Source organism: Cololabis saira, chromosome 9, assembly GCF_033807715.1.
Source record: "Cololabis saira isolate AMF1-May2022 chromosome 9, fColSai1.1, whole genome shotgun sequence".
In the NCBI taxonomy this organism is placed as follows: domain Eukaryota; kingdom Metazoa; phylum Chordata; class Actinopteri; order Beloniformes; family Belonidae; genus Cololabis; species Cololabis saira.
In genome coordinates this window covers 41,040,905-41,066,418 of record NC_084595.1, presented here as the reverse complement: position 1 = coordinate 41,066,418, position 25,514 = coordinate 41,040,905, and the positions used below count along the sequence as shown (strand labels likewise).

At 44.5% G+C, this 25,514-nt stretch overlaps 2 protein-coding genes across 2 annotated transcripts; both read right to left on the bottom strand.

Annotated features, from left to right (window-relative positions):
• Positions 1-1,166: 1,166 nt before the first annotated feature.
• On the bottom strand, positions 1,167-3,004 carry LOC133451159 (tripartite motif-containing protein 16-like). The gene is made up of 2 exons (XM_061730116.1): positions 2,888-3,004; positions 1,167-2,839 (listed from the first exon to the last, which is right to left on the bottom strand). Exons 1-2 carry the CDS (start codon positions 2,995-2,997, stop codon positions 1,330-1,332), a joined length of 1,620 nt encoding a protein of 539 aa, XP_061586100.1. The 5' UTR covers positions 2,998-3,004; the 3' UTR covers positions 1,167-1,329.
• Positions 3,005-20,329: 17,325 nt separating this feature from the next.
• LOC133451294 (tripartite motif-containing protein 16-like) lies at positions 20,330-21,995 on the bottom strand. The gene has a single exon (XM_061730263.1). The coding sequence runs from the start codon at positions 21,992-21,994 to the stop codon at positions 20,330-20,332; it is 1,665 nt and encodes a 554-aa protein (XP_061586247.1). The 5' UTR covers position 21,995.
• Positions 21,996-25,514: the final 3,519 nt, after the last annotated feature.

The following is a 25,514-nucleotide window of genomic DNA, read 5'->3' as shown; positions in this document are numbered from 1 at the left end:
GGACTGGTGGAATACTTTATAGAATACTATTTCCTTCATGGCAGAAGAGCTGGAGATGGTGGAGGACGACAGAGACCCATGTGCTCACCTGGACAACAGACTGGAGTTACAATGTGATGCTGAGGCTCTTTAGAAAAGGGTATTTTGTAGATTTTACATCTTGAAGACGTTTGTATCCCTCGATATTTACAGCAAGATGTTGCATATATTCTATAGGTCTGTGGTGGAGAGTACAGTTTTACTTGCAGCAGCATCAGAGCCAGTAGGTGACACACAAAGGTCAGGTATGTCTTGGGAACTGCTTTAGAATAACCTTGTGTGACTGGTGTGTTTACTAAACCCTGTAAAATACCAATGTGGATTTTTAGATGCTGTACCTCCTTCCACCAGTAGGGGGCTCTGTTTGACCACCAGTGAGGACAGACGAGCGGTGTCAGGTTTCAGCCTCAGTGAAATAAATGTTATTAATCATCTCCAGTGACTTATTATTGAAATAACAAAACAATAATGATAATTTTCTCCTCTTCATAATATTATTATTTTTATTATTAGTAGTAGTATTAGTATTATTGGTAAATGAGTCCAGAAAAATTGGTATATTTGTCTGCAATTAAGTGTTTTTAGTGAATAACAAACATAAATACAGTATATTAAGAAAACAGTTTTACATGCAAACTTTACTAATTAATTGCATATTTGTGAGCACATATGACAACAAATCATGAAACAACCACAAAACCAAATGTTTTATTTTGAGAAAAAACCTTTATTCATTACATAAGGTGTCAATTTGTTTACACATTATTGTGCATCATCTTCTTGATAATTCTTGTTCCTTTATTTCATTTACATCTGATCTCAATCATCAGCAGCGTAAAATAAACTAATATATCACCATGATGATTTCAGTGTAACACAGTACTCTAGACTTCCACATCCATCCAGGTTTGAACAACAGCACAACAGATCATCTGTGTCGAGTGTGTGTGTGTGTGTGTGTTTACATTTATATCTGTGAAGCACTTTGTGTTACACAAATTGTATGTAAAGATTTAGTTTTAAATGTTAAAGGAGGCTTTAAAAATGCAGTGATGGAGAAACAACACAAATATATGTTGAAATATTCAAAAGTCTTATGTAGCAGAGAGAAATTTAAAGAAAGTCTGACGGGAGCCAATGAAGAGCTGAATTTAAGTTAGGAACTCAAACCAGCAGATTAAAAATGTATGAACAAACGGCATTGATCTCTCCATCATTGTTGACTTGATGCATCAGTCTGAGAGGAGGAAAGACGCAACACAACGATGAACTCAGAAAGAGATTGGACATTTATGTGGGTTTATAAAACCTTGCAGTGTCTCCATAGTCAAAGTAGAGACGTATCCCAACATGAAGTGGTTTTGTGAAAGTGGTCTGGACTCTGTGGAGAAGCGTCATGGTCTCAGAGACGCTGTAGAACGACAGAATACCTGCTCTGTGATCCAGGTAGACTCCCACTCTGGAGGACTGAGAATCAGAGACGGGGGTGTTGAGTTTGTTATGCAGAAATTCGTTACTTTGATTGTCACAAAATAAAGCCCAAGATGTGTTGTTATGTCCAAATTTAGTGTCTGGTGTGTTGACATCCTTGTATGTGACTGATACAGAACATCCTTCTCCTCCCCACTCCACTTCCCAGTAACAACGTCCAGTCAGACTCTCCTCACTCAGGATCTGATACATTACAGAAGATCTCTCCGGGTGACTAGGATAACCCTGTAAAACCATTGTTAATGTTGCTTTCCTGTTTCCCTCAGATAACGCCAGCTGGTTGTGTGCTGTGTTTCTATCCAGCGTGATTTCACGTGAATATCTTAAGAAGTCAGCTCTGGTTCTTGGCTCTGGTGGCTGTGACAGTAAAACATCTGCCTCAGTCACTCTCAGTGAGATGTCAGTCCATTTCTTTCCCAGAATGTCCTGTAGTTCCTCTCTGGTCTCTGACACAGCAGCTTGTACATCCTCAAAGTACTTCAGAGGGCGTCTATTGATGCCGGATGAGTGTGTGGACTCACTGAGTGGCAGCAGTGAAGTGTAGCCGTGTAGAAACTGGTTATGATCTCGTGTGCGTGAAAGCTGCTCCATGTCGGTGTCTTTCTTCTTCAGGTCAGTGATCTCCTGCTGCAGCTTCTCTTGAACTTCTTTCACCCGACTCACTTCAATTTCCTGTTGGGATCTGACCTTCTGCTTCACATCAGAGCTTCTCTTCTGGATGAGAAGCACCAGCTCCCTGAAGATCTTCTCACTGTCCTCCACTGTTTTATCAGCAGAACGATTGATGTTCCCCACCTCTCGCTGCAGCAGCTTCACCTCCTCCTCCAGGTCCTGTACCTTCGTCTGGATCTTTTGTCGAGTCATCCCCATCTCCCTCTGTTTCTCTGCCCTTTCTGTTTTAGCTGAGACTACGTCATGGCCTTTATGCTCATCCACGGTGCAGACATAACAGATGCTCTGCTGATCGGTGCGGCAGAACATCTTCATCACCTCGTCGTGGAGAGAGCACAAGTTCTCCTGTAAAGTCTTGGCGGGCTCCACAAGCTGGTGTTTCTTGAACTGTGCCACACTGTAATGGCGTTGCAGGTGTTCCTCACAGTAAGAGACCAGACACACCAAACAGGACTTTATGGCTTTCAGTTTCCTCCCAGTGCAAACATCACAGGCAACATCTTCAGGTCCTGCATAGGAGCAGTCAGCAGGAGCCGCTTGGAGTCCTGTCGTCCTCAGCTGCTCCACCAAAACTGCTAACATGACACTTTTCACCAGGAGAGGCTTCGGTGTGAAGGTCTGCCTACAGTCAGGGCAGCTGTGGGTCTTCTTGTGCTCCTTTTCATCCCAGAAGTTTCCAATACACTTCATGCAGTAACTGTGTCCACAGGGAATAGTCACCGGATCCTTCAGTAGATCCAGACAGATTGAACAAGTCAAAGTTTCTTGGTCCGGCTGAGCTCCTTTCTGCGCCATTTCACCTGTCAGAGGCAGAGAGTGAGTGTGTGAATTTAAGTTTCTTTTTCCTGGAGGTAGAACCATGTGACCGTGCAGTGAGTGGAGCCAATCAGCTCTCAGTCTCCACCCACAGACTGCAGCTCTGAGAGGGATGGAACGAGGAAGTCTGCGGAGAGGACGGAGATACGTCTGAGCTCAGGAAGAAGTGGGGGGTTATTGCAACAACAAAGCTCATCTACCATTTCACCACTCCCATAAATCATATCTGGTAATGTAAAAGTAGTCTGTTGCTTTACTTGGCACGTAGCTGCAAACTTTCATGCAAGTGTTTCAGATTTTTCACACTGAGGCTGTTTTGGGTCAAATTTGAGAGATTTTTATTTAAATGGATTTTAGATCCATGTACTAAAAAGGAATAAAGTCTTTTTAAAGCATTATGGATTTTTATTTCCAAGTGTTTTTAAAAGCAGGACATGAAATTGTGAAATAATAGACGTTAGAAATTACGTAGAACCTGAAAAACAACATACTTCCAACTGTCTAAAACATTTATTTAGGATTAACCATTAACTATTATTGTGAGATAAGCTTCTTATGTATGTGTCTAAAGTTCAACATTTTGTCTAAATTGTCCCTCCTGAGAGATTTTTGGTCTGGGTCAAAATTGAGCCATTTCCATTTAAATTCTAACAAGAGTTGAAGAGAATCAGATGTTCACGTGTCTAAATATAGCAAAGTCAACCAACAACATACTGTATTTTCTTTTTACAAAAAAGTGTACAATTTTATGACCAAGTGAGAAATAAAAGTATCTTCAATTGGATCATTGTGATTTATTTTTTATCAGTAATGTAGACTGTGAAAACCATGGACAGAATTGTCTCCCTAAGAGAAAAGTGTCATGCTGGCTCCTCCCACACCTCCACGGTCAGCATGGCCAGCCCTCTGATCACCGTCCTGACACTACAACTCCCAGCATGCCTCACTTCCCCTCATGGACTGCACCATTGCCCTCATCACCTTCATCCGTTCCCCCTTGTGTCGTTCCTGCTGCACAAACCCAGCTCATGCTGGAGTCCTGGTTGCTCCAACTTCCTGTGAGTTTCATCTACACCTGTGTCTCTGCGTCTCACCGCACAGTGTCATTGTTATTAAACCGTACTTTAGTCACGTCTGCACTTGTGTCCACCTGCTGCTTGGAAACCTGACAAAAACAACATTTTCATCACTAATATCAGATAAAAAAAATACTGTTTTTATTTGACACACTCAGGCATTGACAGAAGGAAAATGCAGGCACATTATGGATATTTATTATGGAGCACAATTTTATTTATTTATTTATTTATTATTTATTGGATCCCCATTAGTCCGCATAAATATGAAGACTATTATTCCTGGGGTCCACATTAAATCATACAATTAATCAACAATACAGCATTTGTACAAAGAATAACATAGATCAATTAACCTGAACATATTAACATAAATTTCTCAGTGCATATGAACAAATACTAATAATAATAATATGAACATTGAAAAATGAACATGAATGGATTCCTTTAACGTAGTTTTCTAATAGACTATTGTAACAGAATATTATGTCGAAACACAGCTTCTCTCAGTTTACTTTTGAAACTAGCCATTCCTGTGGTTGAAATCAAGTGTGGGGGAGACTGTTCCAGTGAGCTACAGCCCTATACATAACAGACCTATTGAGTGCGTTAGTTCTCAGTAAAGGCAAGGTGAAGTTGTTTGCTGAGGCCTGTCTAGTTCTGTAATTATGTTTCTCGTTTGTCGGATGAAGTTGTAAATAAAAAAGAACAGGTCTCTGTAAGGTGTAAGTCTTTTTCAAAAACATTATGAGACTATAAGCCAGTCTTTCTTCCACCTGCATCCATGTGAGTCTCCTGTGCATACTCCTGACACTTTCTCTAATAGAGCACCGCAGAGCTAGGCGTGCTGCCCTGTTTTGAGTTAGCTGCAATTTGGAAATATCTTTCTTCGAGGCACTGGACCAAACTGTTGGGCAGTAGTTCAGATGGGACAGAACTAAGGAGTTAAGTAACAATTTGATGGTTGATTCATTCAACAGGTAGGTGATTCTTCTAATATTAGAAATATTGTAACTCATTTTAGACACTATACTATTGATATGATTTGACCAAGACAACACCTCATCCACTATTACTCCCAACAATTTGGCTTTTTTGACCTGTTCTATAGCAATACCATTCATAGAAAGATGCAGTTTAGGTTCAGCCCTCAGTGCATGATTAGATCCAATAACCATACATTTTGTTTTCAATACATTCAGCTTTAGGCTATTCTCCATAATCCACTCTGAGGTTACCATTAATTCCTGTTTAAGTAACTTTTCCACGGATGTAATATTTTCTGCAGAGACATGCAATGTCGTGTCATCCGCATAAATTGCTGCTCCTGCATGCTTAAATACATAAGGCATGTCATTCACAAAGATGGAGTATAGTAGCGGCCCAAGGCTGCTCCCCTGAGGAACCCCACTATACAGCGTTGTGATTCCTGAGAGAGTGCCATTAAACATCACACCTTGCTGTCTGTTAGACAAGTAACTTTTTAATAATCTTATAGCTGAATCATTCAAATTGTAAGATGACAGCTTTCTGAGTAACAACTCATGATCTATCATATCAAAAGCTGCACTAAAGTCCAACATCACTACCCCAACAATCAATTTCTCATCGATTCTCTTTAACCACTGATCTGTAAGAGATGTCAAGGCTGAGCAGGTTGAATAGCCAGTTCTATAGGCATGTTGGTGCTCAGAATTAATACTATTCTCTTCAAAACAATCAAGACATGAAAGAAAGAAATGATTTCTTTGTTCAAACAAACCAGATAGAACTGCCCCCGACATGATTCATGAAGTGTACGTAAGCAGACAAGCTTTTCTTGACTTTAATATATATATTTATTTTGGAATGAAGTTGCTGTAGATCAAACACAAGTCTCTGACTGTTCAAGGTTGTTGGAGCAAACCATGTTTGACTTTTGAATCAACACGTATGTTTCGGGTTAAGCACGTCATTAATGGGTTAATAAATGCACAAGAAGCGATGTTGTCATTCTCTGAAGAATTACAATCTTCAATCTTTGTTAGCGTTGATATCTTCTTAGTTTCCACACACTGAATTGGAACATTAACAGAACATTCACGTAGACGGAAATGTCCAACATTTATGTCCGAGCCAGTCGATGTTCAGAAAAATAAAATGAAGGGTTGAGGTTGGAAACTGAACATGCGTTTTATGATGCGGTAAGTTTAATGACTTTACAGTTCATTGTGTAAAGATACAGTGGATGATACTACGACCCCACAGGAGCTGTAGCACTCGTGAGATGGTGTAGAGGAACTTCCAGGAAGGAGGAGTCAGACCAGATGAAAGCTTTGCACAAAACTAACAAACTAAACACTGATTAGTGGGTGTAGTTCAGCATAATCCGGAGCAATTGGTCGTCTGCCTGACTTCACATCATTCCCGGACTGACAGCCAAAGACCTGGATTTTTTCAGACCCAGGGTTCTGAAATCTGCGTGGCTCAACTCTGCAAGTTTCTCCAAGGCCTCTTCAACCTTGTTTCCCAGAGACAGGAGAATCAGAATCAGAATCAGGTTTATTGGCCAAGTCAGATCAAACAAGACGGGGAATTTGACTCGGTTATTTTCACTCACTCAGTAAATAGATAAATGACAGCTCTTAGTAACATATATACAATTTTTTTTTTAAAGTGAAAGGTGCATCAGTATGAGGTAGACATGGTTATTGAAAGGTGCATTGTTACAGCATATGATTGTGGTTATTATTATTATTGCACAGTGATTGATTACTCTGAGACTCTATGAGTGTTGAGAGTTCATCAGAGAAGGTTCCAGTGTCCATCATGTACCAAAAAACATCTCATCCATCTGCCATCAGTGACGGTAAAGTCTTTTCCCTAAGAGTCCATATCATTAAAGTTCTAGAGAGACTATCTTTGGCTCCCCTTTGGAAGCAAACAACCATCTCTCAGGACCTATCCAACTTTGCTTACTGTGTGCTAACTGGGGTTAAAGATATCACTATAATGCTTCAGTAGGCCCACTCTCATCTGGATGACAGATAAAGCACTGAAAAATCATGTTCCTTCATTTCTTTACTGCATGTAACACATTCTCACTGTTACCGGCCTCAGACCTAGGGGTTATCTGAGTCGGCACAAGGTGTTCACAGGGCAGGAAGCACTGTGAAAATACAAGGAACAGCACACTGTTAAACTTTTGCTTGCACGGTCAGCAGCGGTTTATTATTGACTGCTTCAATAATCAAAATACTCATTTATAACATCAGTATCAAAATACTGTTCAACAATAGCTTTCTTTTGAGTTCACAATAACATACAAAATACAAATAAACCAAATAATACCAAAAATTCACAGTATTCTCCTTTAAACAAAAAATAAAGTGCAAAAATAAATAATCTGTAGTCTCATCCCTCACATAGAACTGTAGTAAGAACAATAACCTAACATATACATCAAAAATATATTTCCTAAACCTCATACAGTTTACATTCAGTGGTGTTTATGACTCAACCGTATTGTAAACAAATGAAAAATACGCTTCAAACGTTTTTTCAGGCACACGACGCACGCACGCACGTGCACGCGCACCACGTGTGTTTTCTGTGTGGGAACACAATGGAGAAACTTTCTCTGGCCGCAGCCGTGATGAAACTTCATCAAAACAATAAAACTACCGGTCAAAACTCTCTTCAAATACTCTCAAAACGTTACCAAACATGTCACTGACAGTTCACATAAAGTTTTAACATCCTTCGGAATGTCTAGATCATACTTATTTACCTGTGAAAATACAAGGAACAGCACACTGTTAAACTTTTGCTTGCACGGTCAGCAGCGGTTTATTATTGACTGCGCATGCGTGGGACTGTGACTATCTCGCTGTTTCTCTGTGATTCACAGGAGCGCGTGGGCGCCACCTATAGACTTGGACGTCTAATAGCATGTGATACCACATACATAAGTGCAATTTTGTTACATTAGTTCAAAATAAATCTAAAAAAATGGGGGGTGCATGTTTAATGCTAAACTATAAATAGAGGCTATTTCTGAACCCTCTACACTCTCCCCTGCTTTAAGAGATGTCTCCGGACATCTTAGAACCAAAGAAACAATCAGGTAGTAGTAGTAGTAGTCTGGAGAAAAGTCATCTGTCTAGTCTGTGTAGTGTCTGATGAGTCAGTGGGGTCAGTCAGTGAGTGTCTGTCAAATCCTAAAGCTACTGTCAGTCCTCTGTCCTAATAAGTCCATACCGCTGGGGTAGGGTAGTAACAGGTTTCGGGCAGGACAGGGTAAGGGGTCATGGGGTAAGGCACACATGTGAACATGGCGTTTGCTCCAGGTCTCCAGGGCTGGTATGATGGTTGACCGAAATGTTCATATGTGAATCTTTCTCTGGGTTTTACAGTACGGGTAGATCTCCTCATCGGTTCCTCTCCAACTCGTGGCTCTGCGTCAGGTTCAACCGTTTCTTCTGGAACTACTGGGCCTTTATCACCCTCGTCCTCAGTTATCACTTGTCGTTCCTGGACCTCCTCTGCAGGCAGTGTGTCTGCTGGTGGTGCTTGTGGTCTAACCACAGCTTCCTCTTGCTGATGCACCTCCCCTGGTTCTGTTGTCTGTCTCATAGGTTGGAACTCTGGTGCTATAGCTCTGAGATGACGGTGTGGTTCAGGTTGAGGTGTTTGATGTCTGACTATCCTCCTTGTATACACAGGTAACGGTCGGAGGCTGTAGGAATACCCTTCCTCTTCATCAGAATCATCAGTCTCCTGCTCTGCTGCTTCTCTGTTGTTAGTCTGTCTGTTTCTCTGTTTTGTCTGTTTCTTTTGTGTCTGACAGGGCTGGTCATCTTGTTCAAATGGCAAGTCATTTACAGGTAGAAGGAGGTTACGGTGCAGTACACGGATATTTCTGTCTCCCTTTTCTGCCTGTACTTTGTACACGGGTCCGTCTCCCACTCTTTCAATGACTCTGTGAACTTTCTCCTCCCAGTAAGCACGGAGTTTGCCAGGTCCACCTCTCTCGGACAGGTTCCTGACAAGCACTCGATCTCCTGGCTGAAGAGCCATCCCTTTAACACCACGGTCGTAGTATTTTTTTCCTTTTGCTGAGGACTTTTGGCTATTCTCTGAGGCGATTCTGTATGCGTCTTGCATCCGAGAAGCCCATTTCTGTGCGAATTCCTGTCGACTGGACACGTCTCCCTCAGGTCTAAGATCGAATACTAAGTCAATAGGCAAACGTGGGGCTCTTCCATAGAGGAGAAAGAATGGCGAATAGCCCGTTGCTTCATGTCTCGTACAGTTGTACGCGTGGACTATGTGAGGCAAATGGTCTTTCCACTCAGCTTTTCTTTCCTCTTGGAGAGTGCGGAGCATCTGTAACAGTGTTCTATTTAGGCGTTCCACCGGGTTTCCCTGCGGGTGGTATGGGGTGGTTCGAGAATGGGAAATGCCTGACAACTGCTGGAGTCGCTGGAATAGATGGTTCTCGAACTCCCGACCCTGATCATGGTGTAGCTTTTCCGGATACGAGAAACGTGGAATAAAATCATTGAAGATTTTCTCAGCTGCGGTTTTGCCTGACTTGTTTTTAGTCGGGTAGGCTTGTGCGAAGCGCGTGAAGTGATCTACCAGAACTAAAATATACTCAAAACCTCCTTTACTTGGCTCTAAGTGAAGGTAATCAATAGAAATAAGCTCAAATGGGGCACTGGTTGTTATTGAACCCATGGGTGCTTTTTCTGGAATGGTGGGTCGTTTCTGCTTAATACAGGAACACTGGCGGATGACATAGTCGTCTATTTCACGCTGCATGAATGGCCAATAGAACCTTTGTCTTGCCAGATGGATCACTTTGGCAGCCCCGACATGACCCATGTCGTCATGCAGGTGTTTGAGCACGGTCGACTTCAGCTTACTGGGGAGAACGAGCTGTTTCCATTTTCCTGCTTGCCTGTATAGAATTCCTTTGTCGAGTTTGAGTCTATTCCATTCATGTACGAGTCTCCTTGTCTCTCGTGTCATTTGTCTTTTGTCGTTATCGTTAGGATTCCATCCTCTCCTCTTCAATGTCATCACCTCATTGATTGACGCATCCTCCTTTTGAGCAGCTTTGATGTCATCTGGGGTGATGGTTGGAATTGTCGCAGGGGGATCTTCGTCACCACCAGAGGAGAGTTGCAGTGCTGCCATCCATGGCACATCATTCTCGGCCACTGCTTTGTTCCCCTGCCATATGGTAGAAACAACATCTGGGGGTAGAGTTTCAGTGTACTCCCCTGTGTGACCCTGAAGCTTAACGGGATACCTTGAGAGCGTGTCAGCGTCAGCATTTGCCTTGCCTGGCCTGTACTTTATGGTGAAATAGAAGTCTGCCAACTCACCCACCCAGCGATGTCCAACAGCGTTGAGTTTGGCTGTGCTTAACACATAAGTCAGGGGGTTATTGTCTGTATACACGGTGAAGGTGGGTGCATAGTAGAGATAATCCCTGAATTTATCGCAAATGGCCCACTTCAGTGCCAGAAACTCGAGCTTACCAGAATGGAGATGGTAATTCTTTTCTGCGGGCGTGAGTGTTCTGGATCCATAAGCGATGACACGGAGCTTTCCTCCCTGCTGTTGATAGAGCACAGCCCCCAGACCTTCATTGGATGCGTCAGTATTTAATACAAAAGGCAAATTAAAATCTGGGTAGGCTAAAATGGGTGGATTGGTCAACATGTCTACCAGGCGAGAAACCACAGCACTGTGTTCGGGGGTCCACTGGACGGGTGTATGAGAGGGGAGCTGGCCAGACTTTGTGACTTTTCTTTTGGGTGCAGCGTTGTTACCTTTAGTGGGCCTCTGGTTGGGCTCACTGGGACCCTCTGCAAGCTTGAACAGCGGCCGTGCAATTCTGGAGAAGTCCTGTATGAAGGATCTGTAATAGCCTAAGAAGCCTAATAGACCTCTGACTTCTCCGACATTCTTTGGCTCTCTCTCTTTCAGCTGCAACACTGCTTCCAGGTCTTTAGGGTCTATTTGGACACCTTCACTTGTCACTAGGCGCCCAATGTACCTCACTTGTCGTCTGAACAGCTCACATTTCTTTGGACGTAACTTGATACCATGCTCCCGCAGGCGGCGGAGCACACGCCTCAGGTCCTCTACGTGGTCATGGAATGATTTTGAAAAGCACAAGACGTCGTCCAAGTATGGAGTGCAGTACTCGTCTCTCATGCCATCAAAGACGCCCTCCATACATCTTTGAAAGGCCGCTGGGGCGTTGGTAAGGCCAAAGGGGAGTCGAAGCCACTCATATAATCCCCAAGGGGTATTAAAAGCGGTCAGGTACCTGGAACTCTCGTCGACAAAGCCCTGGTGGTATGCGCTGCCTTGGTCGAGTATTGAGAACCAGGAGTAGCCCCCCAGGTTATCCAGCAGGTCTTGAATGCGTGGGAGCGGATGACGGTCTGGGACAGTTTTGCGGTTTAACTCCCTGAAATCAACGCATAGACGTAAACTCTTATCTTTTTTTCTGACACAGACCACGGGGGATGAGTACGGTGACGTGGACTTCCTTATCCAGCCATGGTCAAGCAGGTTCTGCACATAGTCTTTTACTTCCCTGTACAGGGGTTTTGGAATGGCATTGTAGCGTTTTTGGACTGGGGTTTCATCATTTAGCTGAATTTTGAGTTGCAGGCTTGGGATGCAACCTATGTCAGCATCATCCTTGGCAAAGACATCTGACTCGTCGTATAACATGTCTCTGGCTATTGCTTGTTCCTCCTCTTCGAGGTGTGACAATTCAATAGGTGGGTGCCATTTATCTTGAGTCAGAGCGGAGCAGGTTTGAACTGTGGGACGGATTTGGGGTTTCGGGTTGCTGGGGGAATGGTTAAGGGGTTTGGCCTCAATAATTTCCTCCAATGTGCCCAAAATGGTTCTCTGTGACAGATAGATGTCGTGTTTAGTGAAATTCTGGATAGGGATTTTGGTGATTTTTGATGAGCCATTGGGGACATCAATTAAAGTGGGAAAGGGGTCTAAACCCTCGGGGCAGTTGTTTCCTTGACTGGGCTCAAATAGCATCGTTCCACCCCGGGGCCACGCTCTGACTCTGCACTTCACCTCACCGATCTGACCAGCAGGAACAGTTAGTCCTTTCTTTCCAACTCGCACAGTGTACTGGGAAGGTGTTTCGTCAGGGGTCAGTACCTGGAGAACAGAAATCAGGGTTTCCACTGTGCTTTCACTGACACTCATGGCTTCTTTCAGTATGGCTGTAATATCCACCTGTTCTTTGTTCTCTTTGATCAGCTCTGCAATGACATTACTACCTAAAAGGGGACAGTTAATACAGTTCTGGCTGATTAAGATGGGCACTTGTATGTCAGCATGTCCATGACTCTCACTGCGTATCTGTAAGTCAACATTAGCCCATCCATCAAAGGGGACAGCCGTGCCATTTGCTGCAGATATTTGGAGTGGTTGATCTGTGAATAGGGATGAGAGTGGCTGTATTTTCACACTGGGCAACACTTCTTCTACCCACGCCCTCCCCACCATGGTCACCTGGGCCCCTGAGTCAAGCAGCATTTGGAGGGGGACCCCATTGATTGCACATGAGACCATACATCGCTTGCCAATGAGTTGTGCTACACGTTTTCTGGGTGTTGGCTGGACCTGTGTAGTTGGTTTGACTGGGTGTATAGTTTCGACTGAGTTCACCTGTACTGGAGGCTTGTTACGGGCGACGATCACTGGCAGCCTCACTCCAGTGACCTCCTCCCGTTTCCCGATGCCTTCCTTTGTAGACAGCCAACTTTTCGATGTCCTTCCTGACCACAGGCGAAGCAGTGAGGGCAGCTCTTTATGTTCTTCTGCACACAGTCTTGACATCTGCCCCTGGTCTCAGACGATGTCTGGGGTCGCGTTGAGGGTCGAGTCGGGGTTGGACAGTGGCTAATGGGAGTCACAGTCTCTGCGGGTTTGACAACCTGGGCAAAGTGTTTGGTCAGTGAGGTCACTTGTGCGGTCAGCTCTAGAATAGCAGCACGGTTAGCCTGTAATTCAGAGTCAACGTTGGTCTGTTTGGCCTGGTCAGTCTTTTTAGTCTGGTCAGTCTCGTCAGTCTGAGCTGTACTTACAGTCACTGGTCGGTGTTTAGTCACAGTACCAAGGCGTTTTAACCGATCTGCCTCCTCACTTGTGGACTTAGTGATCTGTTCGAGGAGAAGGTCGTCACTAACCTGTAAGTCGGCGAGGAAAGGTTTGAGATCACACCGGACATGGTTATTTTTTTCATTTAACCCTTGGTAGAGTGTGTGAAGGAATGTACCCTGAACAAGCTTTCTGTCATAACAAAAATCTGCACCTGGCTGTTGTGACTCAAAAACAACTCTCTGTTTTAGACCCATAATTCTGTACAAAAATTGCTGTGGGCCCTCTTTGTCTTGCTGTCTAGCAGTACTAAGCTCCTGAAAAAGCTCAGTGCTGTTTTTGTCTCTGATATGAGAACGGAGAAAGCGTTTTAACTCACTCATGGTAAGGTCTTCTTTGTTAGTTAGCATATCCCTGAATGTACCAGGCTTAGTTATCTTTAGCACAGTGCGGATAACCTCTGACTCACTAAACCCTTCTCGTAACCCTTCATCCATCTGTTTACAAAGGCTACTGTATGACATGTCAGACCCTGTGTCAGAAATCTGACCACCATAAAGTTTAAATTCTCTACGTGGAAACAGAGCGGCTACATCGGTAATTCTCACCACCTGCTCACCAATACTGGAGGACGTACTGGCACGGCCAGGAGGGACACCACCTGCACTGTTGGTGACGGATCGGGCTGGCGATGTGGTGACGAGGTTCCTGGTTGGTGCGTTGTTGCCTCTGTCCATGGTCGGTTGAGGTGTGTGAGGGTCTCTCTCTCTGGATGGGGACAGCAGGTTACTGTCCATGGTTGCTGTAGAGGGGCTGGTCTGTTGATGAGTCGCTGTGTCATCCATCTGGAGAGATGCAGCTGCGGCTTCTTCTCCCACGTCAGCGTCTCCACGGTCAGCTCCTCCCACAACGTCTCCTCCATCCGGGGCACGTAGCATGTCATCGATCATGTCGTTGAGGGGAAGGATTTGAGACATTCCTTCGTCCTCCATTCCTTTCAACTTTTCACTTCTCAGGTAGTCTACAATCAAATCAAACAGTTCTGGTTCACTGAGTGCCGCCAGGTCCTCCACATCTCTGTCGTCATCAACTGCACTGGCGACAGTCTGTAGTTGACTAGAACTCAAAGCTAGGAGTCTCTTCTGTATGGTGAATATCAGCAGCCGTCGTGGGGTTGGGGTGGGAGCCATCTTCAGCACCCGTGGCCTCTACTCTCTGGATGACGCACAGCAATGCAGCCTTCCCTGAAGCTTTAGACACAGGTTCTCGCCGTGGCAGTTCACTCTTTCCCTCCTAGGTGGCGCTGTTATCCTGGACGAGCCCCCAATTGTTACCGGCCTCAGACCTAGGGGTTATCTGAGTCGGCACAAGGTGTTCACAGGGCAGGAAGCACTGTGAAAATACAAGGAACAGCACACTGTTAAACTTTTGCTTGCACGGTCAGCAGCGGTTTATTATTGACTGCTTCAATAATCAAAATACTCATTTATAACATCAGTATCAAAATACTGTTCAACAATAGCTTTCTTTTGAGTTCACAATAACATACAAAATACAAATAAACCAAATAATACCAAAAATTCACAGTATTCTCCTTTAAACAAAAAATAAAGTGCAAAAATAAATAATCTGTAGTCTCATCCCTCACATAGAACTGTAGTAAGAACAATAACCTAACATATACATCAAAAATATATTTCCTAAACCTCATACAGTTTACATTCAGTGGTGTTTATGACTCAACCGTATTGTAAACAAATGAAAAATACGCTTCAAACGTTTTTTCAGGCACACGACGCACGCACGCACGTGCACGCGCACCACGTGTGTTTTCTGTGTGGGAACACAATGGAGAAACTTTCTCTGGCCGCAGCCGTGATGAAACTTCATCAAAACAATAAAACTACCGGTCAAAACTCTCTTCAAATACTCTCAAAACGTTACCAAACATGTCACTGACAGTTCACATAAAGTTTTAACATCCTTCGGAATGTCTAGATCATACTTATTTACCTGTGAAAATACAAGGAACAGCACACTGTTAAACTTTTGCTTGCACGGTCAGCAGCGGTTTATTATTGACTGCGCATGCGTGGGACTGTGACTATCTCGCTGTTTCTCTGTGATTCACAGGAGCGCGTGGGCGCCACCTATAGACTTGGACGTCTAATAGCATGTGATACCACATACATAAGTGCAATTTTGTTACATTAGTTCAAAATAAATCTAAAAAAATGGGGGGTGCATGTTTAATGCTAAACTATAAATAGAGGCTATTTCTGAACCCTCTACATCACTCGTAGTACTATGTGACAAACTCCAGGAAACACAGGTGGATGCCTCCACGATCACCTACATTATCATATAGGGCTGGGCGATATATCGAGATTTTAATATATATCGATATATTTTCAAACGCGATATGGTACGAGACAATATCGTTTATATAGATTTAAAATTTTTTTTTTTAATGATTTTGATATAGCTTAATTTGTGACAAATTGACTTGAAGTTGGTATTTGCACAACTGTCAACCTCAGTGGAAAAGTCTGCCTGTTACTGTCTACATTGTATTAATTACACAGTGTATTTTAATTTAATTGTTATGCAGGAAAGGGATATTTGTTTTATTTTATTCAAGAAGCATTTTTATTCTATATGCAGGCAGTTTATTTTTATTTCATTTGTTTTATACATTTTGATATTGTGCAGACCTCTGTTAATAAAGGAACCTGTGTGACATTTGGCACGAGGCTTTGTATTAAAACTGACTGTTTTTTTAAGGGTTTGCCTCAGAAAAAAATGAAGCTAACAGAGATGCTATGCTATAATGCTTTGGGGGAAACCCCAATTATGGCACAGAAAAAATATCGATATATATCGAGTATCGCCATTCAGCTAGAAAATATCGAGATATGACTTTTTGTGCGGTTTTAAGCAGCTCGTCATCGTCGCAGGAGGCTATACTTTCAGCATCAATATTCACTCTGTACAAACATCAAAACTTCCTGCACGACTCAGTCTTGCCGCTATCAGAAACCCTCAGATGACTCTGCTGTGGGGAGATGTGTCAGTGGAGAACAGGAGGCTGAGTGCAAAGGACTGGTGGAATACTTTATAGAATACTATTTCCTTCATGGCAGAAGAGCTGGAGATGGTGGAGGACGACAGAGACCCATGTGCTCACCTGGACAACAGACTGGAGTTACAATGTGATGCTGAGGCTCTTTAGAAAAGGGTATTTTGTAGATTTGACATCTTGAAGACGTTTGTATCCCTCGATATTTACAGCAAGATGTTGCATATATTCTATAGGTCTGTGGTGGAGAGTACAGTTTTACTTGCAGCAGCATCAGAGCCAGTAGGTGACACACAAAGGTCAGGTATGTCTTGGGAACTGCTTTAGAATAACCTTGTGTGACTGGTGTGTTTACTAAACCCTGTAAAATACCAATGTGGATTTTTAGATGCTGTACCTCCTTCCACCAGTAGGGGGCTCTGTTTGACCACCAGTGAGGACAGACGAGCGGTGTCAGGTTTCAGCCTCAGTGAAATAAATGTTATTAATCATCTCCAGTGAATTATTATTCAACGAACCAAACAATAATGATTATTTTCTCCCCTTAATAATATTATTACTATTATTATTATTATTATTATTATTATTTTTTTTTTTTTTTTTTTTTTTTTTTTTTTTTTTTTTTTTTTTTTTTTTTTTTTTTTTTTTTTTTTTTTTACCTTGTCTGCACACATATTATTGAATTATACCATGACGGTAGAAACCAAAAGTGTATATATGTGCATTATTACTATATGTAATATATACATATATATACGCACACATATGCGTACACATACATAAATATACACATACAAACCCAGTGTTTTTTTTTTTTTTTTTTTTTTTTTTGGGGGGGGAGGGGGTGGGGGGGGGGGGTGACGACATCCGCTGCCAATCCAGGAAGCAGGAACACACGGAGACACACGTCAAGCGCTGGAAATCTGCAACAAAAAAAAAACCACAAACAAAGCACGAAACCGGCACGGAGCCAACCAAAACACGAACAGCAATCGACCTAAATCTTGAGATCTGATCGCAGTCTGAGCTAAGCTATCGCTACCGCTACCTAAACCCAAAAACTAGAGAGCCAGCATGCAGGTGAACAAGCCAGTGTGTATGTCTATGTGTGTGTGTGTGTATGTATATGATCATGCGTGTGTGTGTGTGTGTGTGTGTGTGTGTGTGTGTGTGTGTGCATGTGACTAAATGACTATATGTGTGTATGTGTGTGTGTGTGTGTGTGTGTGTGTGAAATAAACCAAACAAAGCTCCACCTGAAGTGTATCTATAGTGGGGGAGGGGGGGGAGCGACCCCGCCACCCGCGAGACCAGAGGCCGACAAGGAAGAGCCCGGAACCCAGGCCACCGGCAAACCCCACAGAGGGGAGAAGTAGGAGGGAGGCAACCCACCGCCTGCGAGGCCCCCCCCCCGCCCGGCGGCGGCCGAGGGGGCCCGCGGGCGGGGCCCCCACGGCGCGGAAAGAAGCAGCCAGGGACCCCGCGGCGGCGGACCGCGACCCAGGCAATCCCCGGCCACCCGGTCCGGGCCGGACACGCGGCCAGGAGGCCCTCACCCTTCAGGCCAACGACCCCCACCCGGCAGGGGGCCAGCCTGCCCGGAGAGACAGAGCCGCCCCGGCCGCCGACGCGGGCAGGCGCACCCGTCCCCCACGAAAGTGGCCCTCCAAGACCAGAGGGGCGCCCCGCCGTAGAGGCAGCGGGGGGGACCGGAGACGGGCCCGGAGAGAGGGAACCCCCCAACAAGGCGACACCCGTGCAGGCCCGGCAACGGAGGGCCCCAGACCCAGGCATCCCATTCATTCATCCATTCACCTATCCGATACCTATACTAATAATAATATAATATACTATACATAATAATAATAATAATAATACTAATAATAATAATAATAATAATAATAACCATCTTTGTATAATATAATATTGATAAATTATTAAGTTTTTGATGTCCTGCCAATGGAGGCTCAAATCCTCCATGGCAGGACCCTTCCATACCGCATTCTCACCGACACAGACATACAATCACGCACCGTTTCCCCCTCCCCGGGGGGGTCCAGCACCGCCAGAAGGCACCCCAGGCTGCACGGCGGGCCCCGCCAGGCCCGGGTAACCCGACCCACCCGTCCGAGGCCCAGGCCGGTGAGGGAACGCGGGTGATGTGGGACCCCCTCCCGCCCCTTGTGTTGAGTGCATGTGATTAATGCCATAAAAACAGGGAGGAGGGAGGGCCAAGTATCGATTGACACCGACCCCCCCCCCCTCCCGAACTACGTGTCCTTGTCAAGTGTATTTATAAAGTGTTGAATGTGCAGTGTCTAATTTGCTGTTAAAACCGTGAGGCGGGGAGTGCCGGGCCATGCGGGACAGTGCCCCCCACGACCCGGACCCCCCGCCTTTTGCCTATGTGCGTATGAATCGTGTAGGGGGGGCAAGAGGGGGAGCGGAGGCCGAAGCCAGGAGGCAGGACCAGCAAAGCTGGCCCTGATAAGACACCCGCGTCCCCCCACCGGCCATCCAGTAGACGGGGGCCGGCCCCCCGAGCCGGGCCAGGGCCCCGCCGTACCTCCCCGGGCGCCCCCGGAGCCGCCGGAGCCCCCAGACGGAGGGGGAAACGGTCCAACATCCTCCCATTCATACTGACAACATAAGACATAGATACCTGGGAATGGCGCCACCCCGCCGCCGCGCCCGCCCGTGCACCCCCCGGTCAGGGGAGGCCCGATCTCCGGACCCGGCCCCACCCCCCCCCCCGAGGCCACCCCGGCGGACACCCCAAGGGTCACGGAGTCCCCACATCCGCAGGGGCACTTGGCCCCCGCCCAGCGACGGAGGACCAAGGCAGCAATGCCCCCCCAGCGCAGACAGCCACCCCCCACCCAGGCAGGACCGGGCCCTCCGGGTGGGACCCCCACGTCCACGGCCCAGCCCCCCCCAGGAGGCCCGGAGACGCCCAAGCCACCGCCCCCCGCCCGAGCCCTCCCCAGCCACCCCCCCCACCGCCATGAGGTACCCCCCCCCACAGGCCCCCAAGGCCCCCACCGGCCAGGGACAGGACCCCGCGGCCCCACCCACCGCCCCCCAGGGGCCACCAGAGGCCCGCACCCCAGACCCCCCAAGCCGACCCCCAACCCCAAGGGCTACGAGATCACCCCCCCCCCGCCCCCACTAGGGGGCGGGGGGGGGGTTATTATTATTATTATTATTATTATTATTATTATTATTAGTAGTAGTAGTAGTAGTAGTAGTAGTAGTAGTAGTATTATTGGTAAATGAGTCCAGGAAAATAGGTATATTTGTCTGCAATTAAGTGTTTTTAGTGAATAACAAACATAAATACAGTATATTAAGAAAAGTTTTACATGCATACTTTACTAATTAATTGCATATTTGTGAACACATATGACTAAAAATTATGGAACAACCACAAAACAAAGGGCTTTACTTTTGAGAAAAAAAACTTTATTCATTACGTAAGGTGTCAATTTGTTTACACATTAATTTGCATCATCTTCTTGATAATTCTTGTTACTTTATTTCATTTACATCTGATCTCAATCATCAGCAGCGTAAAATAAACTAATATATCACCATGATGATTTCAGTGTAACACAGTACTCTAGACTTCCACATCCATCCAGGTTTGAACAACAGCACAACAGATCATCTGTGTCCAGTATGTGTGTGTTTACATTTATATCTGTGAAGCACTTTGTGTTACACAAATTGTATGAAAAGATTGAGTTTTAAATGTTAAATGAGGCTTTAAAGATGCAGTGATGGAGAAACAACATACAAATATATTTAGAAATATTCAGAAGTCTTATGTAGCAGAGAGAAATTTAAAGAGAGTCTAACAGGAGCCAATGAAGAGCTGAATTTAAGTTAGAATTCAAACCAGCAGATCAAAAATGTATGAACAAACTGCATTGATCTCTCAGTCATTGTTGACTTGATGCATCAGTCTGAGAGGAGTAAAGACGCAACACAACGATGAACTCAGCAAGAGATTGGACACTTATGTGGGTTTATAAAACCTTGCAGTGTCTCCAAATGAGTAGAGGTCTAGCCCAACATGAAGTTGTTTTGTGAAAGTGGTCTGGACTCTGTGGAGAAGCGTCATGGTCTCAGAGACGCTGTAGAACGACAGAATACCTGCTCTGTGATCCAGGTAGACTCCCACTCTGGAGGACTGAGAACCAGAGACAGGGGTTTTGAGTTTGTTATGCCAAAATTCGTTACTTTGATTTTTACAAAATAAAGCCCAAGATTTGTTATTATGTCCAAATATAGTGTCTGGTGTGTTGACATCCTTGTATGTGACTGCTACATAACCTCCTCGTCCTCCCCACTCCACTTCCCAGTAACAACGTCCAGTCAGACTCTCCTCACTCAGGATCTGAAACATTACAGAAGATCTCTCCGGGTGACTAGGATAACCCTGTAAACCCATCGTTAATGTTGCTTTCCTGTTTCCCTCTGATAACGCCAGCTGGTTGTGTGCTGTGTTTCTATCCAGCGTGATTTCACGTGAGTATCTTAAGAAGTCAGCTCTGGTTCTTGGCTCTGGTGGCTGTGACAGTAAAACATCTGCCTCAGTCACTCTCAGTGAGATGTCAGTCCATTTCTTTCCCAGAATGTCCTGTAGTTCCTCTCTGGTCTCTGACACAGCAGCTTGTACATCCTCAAAGTACTTCAGAGGGCGTCTATCGATGCCGGATGAGTGTGTGGACTCACTGAGTGGCAGCAGTGAAGTGTAGCCGTGTAGAAACTGGTTATGATCTTGTGTGCGTGAAAGCTGCTCCATGTCGGTGTCTTTCTTCTTCAGGTCAGTGATCTCCTGCTGCAGCTTCTCTTGAACTTCTTTCACCCGACTCACTTCAGTTTCCTGTTGGGATCTGACCTTCTGCTTCACATCAGAGCTTCTCTTCTGGATGAGAAGCACCAGCTCCCTGAAGATCTTCTCACTGTCCTCCACTGTTTTATCAGCAGAACGATTGATGTTCCCCACCTCTCGCTGCAGCAGCTTCACCTCCTCCTCCAGGTCCTGTACCTTCGTCTGGATCTTTTGTCGAGTCATCCCCATCTCCCTCTGTTTCTCTGCCCTTTCTGTTTTAGCTGAGACTACGTCATGGCCTTTATGCTCATCCACGGTGCAGACGTAACAGACGCTCTGCTGATCGGTGCGGCAGAACATCTTCATCACCTCGTCGTGGAGAGAGCACAAGTTCTCCTGTAAAGTCTTGGCGGGCTCCACAAGCTGGTGTTTCTTTAACTGTGCCACACTGTAATGTTGTTGGAGGTGTTTCTCACAGTAAGAGACCAGACACACCAAACAGGACTTTATGGCTTTCAGTTTCCTTCCAGTGCAAACATCACAGGCAACATCTTCAGGTCCTGCATAGGAGCAGTCAGCAGGAGCCGCTTGGAGTCCTGTCGTCCTCAGCTGCTCCACCAAAACTGCTAACATGACATTTTTCACCAGGAGAGGCTTCGGTGTGAAGGTCTGCCTACAGTCAGGGCAGCTGTGGGTCTTCTTGTGCTCCTTTTCATCCCAGAAGTTTCCAATACACTTCATGCAGTAACTGTGTCCACAGGGAATAGTCACCGGATCCTTCAGTAGATCCAGACAGATTGAACAAGTCAAAGTTTCTTGGTCCGGCTGAGCTCCTTTCTGCGCCATTTCCCCAGTCAGTGTCAGAGAGTGAGTGTGTGAATTTAAGTTTCTTTTTCCTGGAGGTAGAACCATGTGACCGTGCAGTGAGTGGAGCCAATCAGCTCTCAGTCTCCACCCACAGACTGCAGCTCTGAGAGGGATGGAACGAGGAAGTCTGCGGAGAGGACGGAGATACGTCTGAGCTCAGGAAGAAGTGGGGGGTTATTGCAACAACAAAGCTCATCTACCATTTCACCACTCTCATAAATCATGTCTGGTAATGTAAAAGTAGTCTGTTGCTTTACTTGGCACGTAGCTGCAAACTTTCATGCAAGTGTTTCAGATTTTTCACACTGAGGCTGTTTTGGGTCAAATTTGAAGCTTTTCTATTTAAATGGATTTTAGCTCCATGCACTAAAAAGGAATAAAGTATTTTTGAAGCATTATGGATTTTTATTTCCAAGTGTTTTTAAAAAGCAGGACATGAAACTGTGGGATAATAGATGTTTTTCTTCAATAACAAGTGACGTAGAACCTGTATTTGTATTTATTTATTTAGCACAATTTAAAAAATAGTGCAAGGAGGGAACGAAGCCCAGAGGGCTTGTACAGAGTTCCACTCCTGTCATCTACTGTAAACAGAAAATTAAATGTACAAACATAGGAAAACTCTAATTATAAACATGAAAAGAAAACAAAGATACATAATAGAGAATACATTGAAAAATTAGGACATGAGATGTTTTTTCAGCAATTTTTTGACGGATATAAATGACAATGTGGACCTCAGAGACATATCTAAATTGTTCCAGAGTTTAGGACATCTAAATGAAATATTAAACTGATGAGAAGATGTTCGACAGAAGGGTAAATGTAGATTGACACTGTGTCTAATTGAGTATGAATGCAAGTCAGATGAAAAACTAAAGAAATTATGAAAGGTGTCTGGAAGATCTTGCTTATTGTTGATATACTTGTGCACAAATAAACATGAGTGAAAAACATTGGAGTTTATGAACCTGAAAAGCAACATACTTTCCAACTGTCTAAAACCTTTATTTAAGATTAATCATTAACTATTATTGTGGGATAAGCTACTTATGTATGTGTCTAAAGTTCAACATTTTGTCTAAACTGTCCCTCCTGGGAGATTTTCTATCTGGATCAAAATTGAGCCATTTCCATTTAAATTTTAACAGTATGTAAGAGTTGAAGAGAATCAGATGTTCACGTGTCTAAATATAGCAAAGTCAACCAACAACATACTTTTTTTTCTTTTTACAACAAAGTGTACAATTTTATGACCATGATAGAAATAAAAGTATCTTCAATTGGATCATATTGATTTATTTTTTATCAGTAATGTAGACTGTGAAAACCATGGACAGAATTGTCTCCTTAAGAGAAAAGTGTCATGCTGGCTCCTCCCACACCTCCACGGTCAGCATGGCCAGCCCTCTGATCACCGTCCTGACACTACAACTCCCAGCATGCCTCACTTCCCCTCATGGACTGCACCTTTGCCCTCATCACCTTCATCCGTTCCCCCTTGTGTCGTTCCTGCTGCACAAACCCAGCTCATGCTGGAGTCCTGGTTGCTCCAACTTCCTGTGAGTTTCATCTACACCTGCAGGGGTGGACTGGCCATCGGGCATACCGGGCATTTGCCCGGTGGGCCGATGGTGATTTTGGGCCGGGCCGGGCCAAAAAAAAAAAAAAAAAATTTTTTTTTTTTTTTTTTTTTTGAAATTTTTTTTTTTTTTTTTTTTTTTTTGGCCCGGGCCGGCCCGGCCCATTTGATTTTGTTTTTTACCTGACAACAACTGGTACCAGACTGGTACCACTAGATTGGTTATGGGCTGGAGTCAGGGCCGCTGCAAGGGGTGTGCAAGGGGTGTGCGAACCGTGCCCCCGCACGGGGCCTCGCGCCCCAAGGGGGCCTCGCGCCCCAAGGGGGCCTCGCGCTCCAAGGGGGCCTCGCGCCCCAAGGGGGCCTCGCGCCCCAAGGGGCCTCGCGCTATGGGCCGTTTTTTTTTTTTTTTTTTTTTCTTTTCAAATTTTTTTCGTTTTTTCCCTTATAAATATCAACAGTCACGTTCCATTACAGACCTAAATGTGTACTAGTCTGTGCATATCAATAAATATATGTGCAATGATGCGCATGTCTGTTGTTCAACACAACTGATCAGACCAAGCGCAGACACAAGCTGCTCTGATCCAGACGGGTGGAGTTGGAACAAACTGTCACACAATGTCGAGAGAATGAGACAGAATTAGGAAATTTCCATCAGGGGATGAAAAAAGAAAAAAACTAAAGAAAATGGAAGAGTTTAATGCCTCTCTGAAAGGCTCGTTTGATAAATTGGTTACAAAAATCACCGATCCGACCGGGTCTCAAGGAGCCGTGGGGCCCCGCGTCGAGGCCAAATGATGATGAGGCAGGGGAAGGTATCCAGTATTTTGCTAATTGGAGAGTTAAAATTGTGCATATAGACACCCGATCCGACCCGAAAAACCCAAAAAATTTCGTGCGCCCCCCCAGCCATTCCGCACAGGGCCTCGCAAGTCTCCCAGGCAGCTCTGGCTGGAGTAGTCACAACATTAGAGCGCGTGGCTTATTATTGATATTATTATTTATACTATTTGAAGAATGATGAGTTCATATTCAATATCTTATATATTCTATAAAACTAAATTACCATCTCCAAATTTAAGTTGCTTTTTTGACAGGGACAGTGGTGTTTGGATTCCTGATTGTCACTAAATTTTAATAATGCTGTGATTAATAGTGGGTGGGTGAAATAATACATCAATCTTTTTGGAGAAATGTTTACCTACAGTGATGCCATCGCAGCAAAGACTTTGTGTATATATACATATATTGGAAGAACCCACTGTTTAGGCAATTCATGGTCATTAGTTAGTAAAAACAGAGGCAGCGCTGCATTCCCCCTGTTTAAAATGGTCAAATATGATGATATCAGCCTGAAAATCACAGGACTTATCTGTGGCAGTGAAAGAAGTCAGCAGTATGAATTTGAAAGATGTGTGAGCATCCCTTCATGATAAACAGAGGGGGAACGCATTCTGACAGCAGTATTTCAGGCTGTCAGAATGCGTTCCCCCTGTTTAAAATGGGTTAATATATCATTGTAGATATCTGAAATGTTCTTTTTGACTAGGAACAATTGAATTACAGATATCTGCAACACATATCCAGTCTAGCTATTAAATGTTAAAACGGCTTGCCATACAAGTTTGCTGGTCTACTCAGAAACAGTACTAAGTACATCTATAACGGGACTGGGGGGGATGGTGTAGGTTTAGGTTTATTAGACAAGAACATACACACCAACAAGACAGTGTACAAGCGGTGTCACAAGAACGTTTGTTTTCATTCATAGGCTTCATTTTCTTTCCATCAATACCTGGTGGGCCGGTCTAGGCTCAAAATGCCCGGGCCGATTTTTTGTCCCAGTCCAGCCCTGTACACCTGTGTCTCTGCGTCTCACCGCACAGTGTCATTGTTATTAAACCGTACTTTAGT

What these genes read in the sequence shown, in the direction of transcription:
- LOC133451294 (XM_061730263.1), bottom strand. Translation starts at nt 21,994, where the DNA reads ATGGCGCAGAAAGGAGCTCAGCCGGACCAAGAAACTTTGACTTGTTCA.
- LOC133451159 (XM_061730116.1), bottom strand. Translation starts at nt 2,997, where the DNA reads ATGGCGCAGAAAGGAGCTCAGCCGGACCAAGAAACTTTGACTTGTTCA. An exon ending in GGACACAGTTACTGCATGAA is followed by an intron (nt 2,840 to 2,887) that starts GTGTATTGGAAA and finishes GAAGACCCACAG; the next exon opens with CTGCCCTGACTGTAGGCAGA.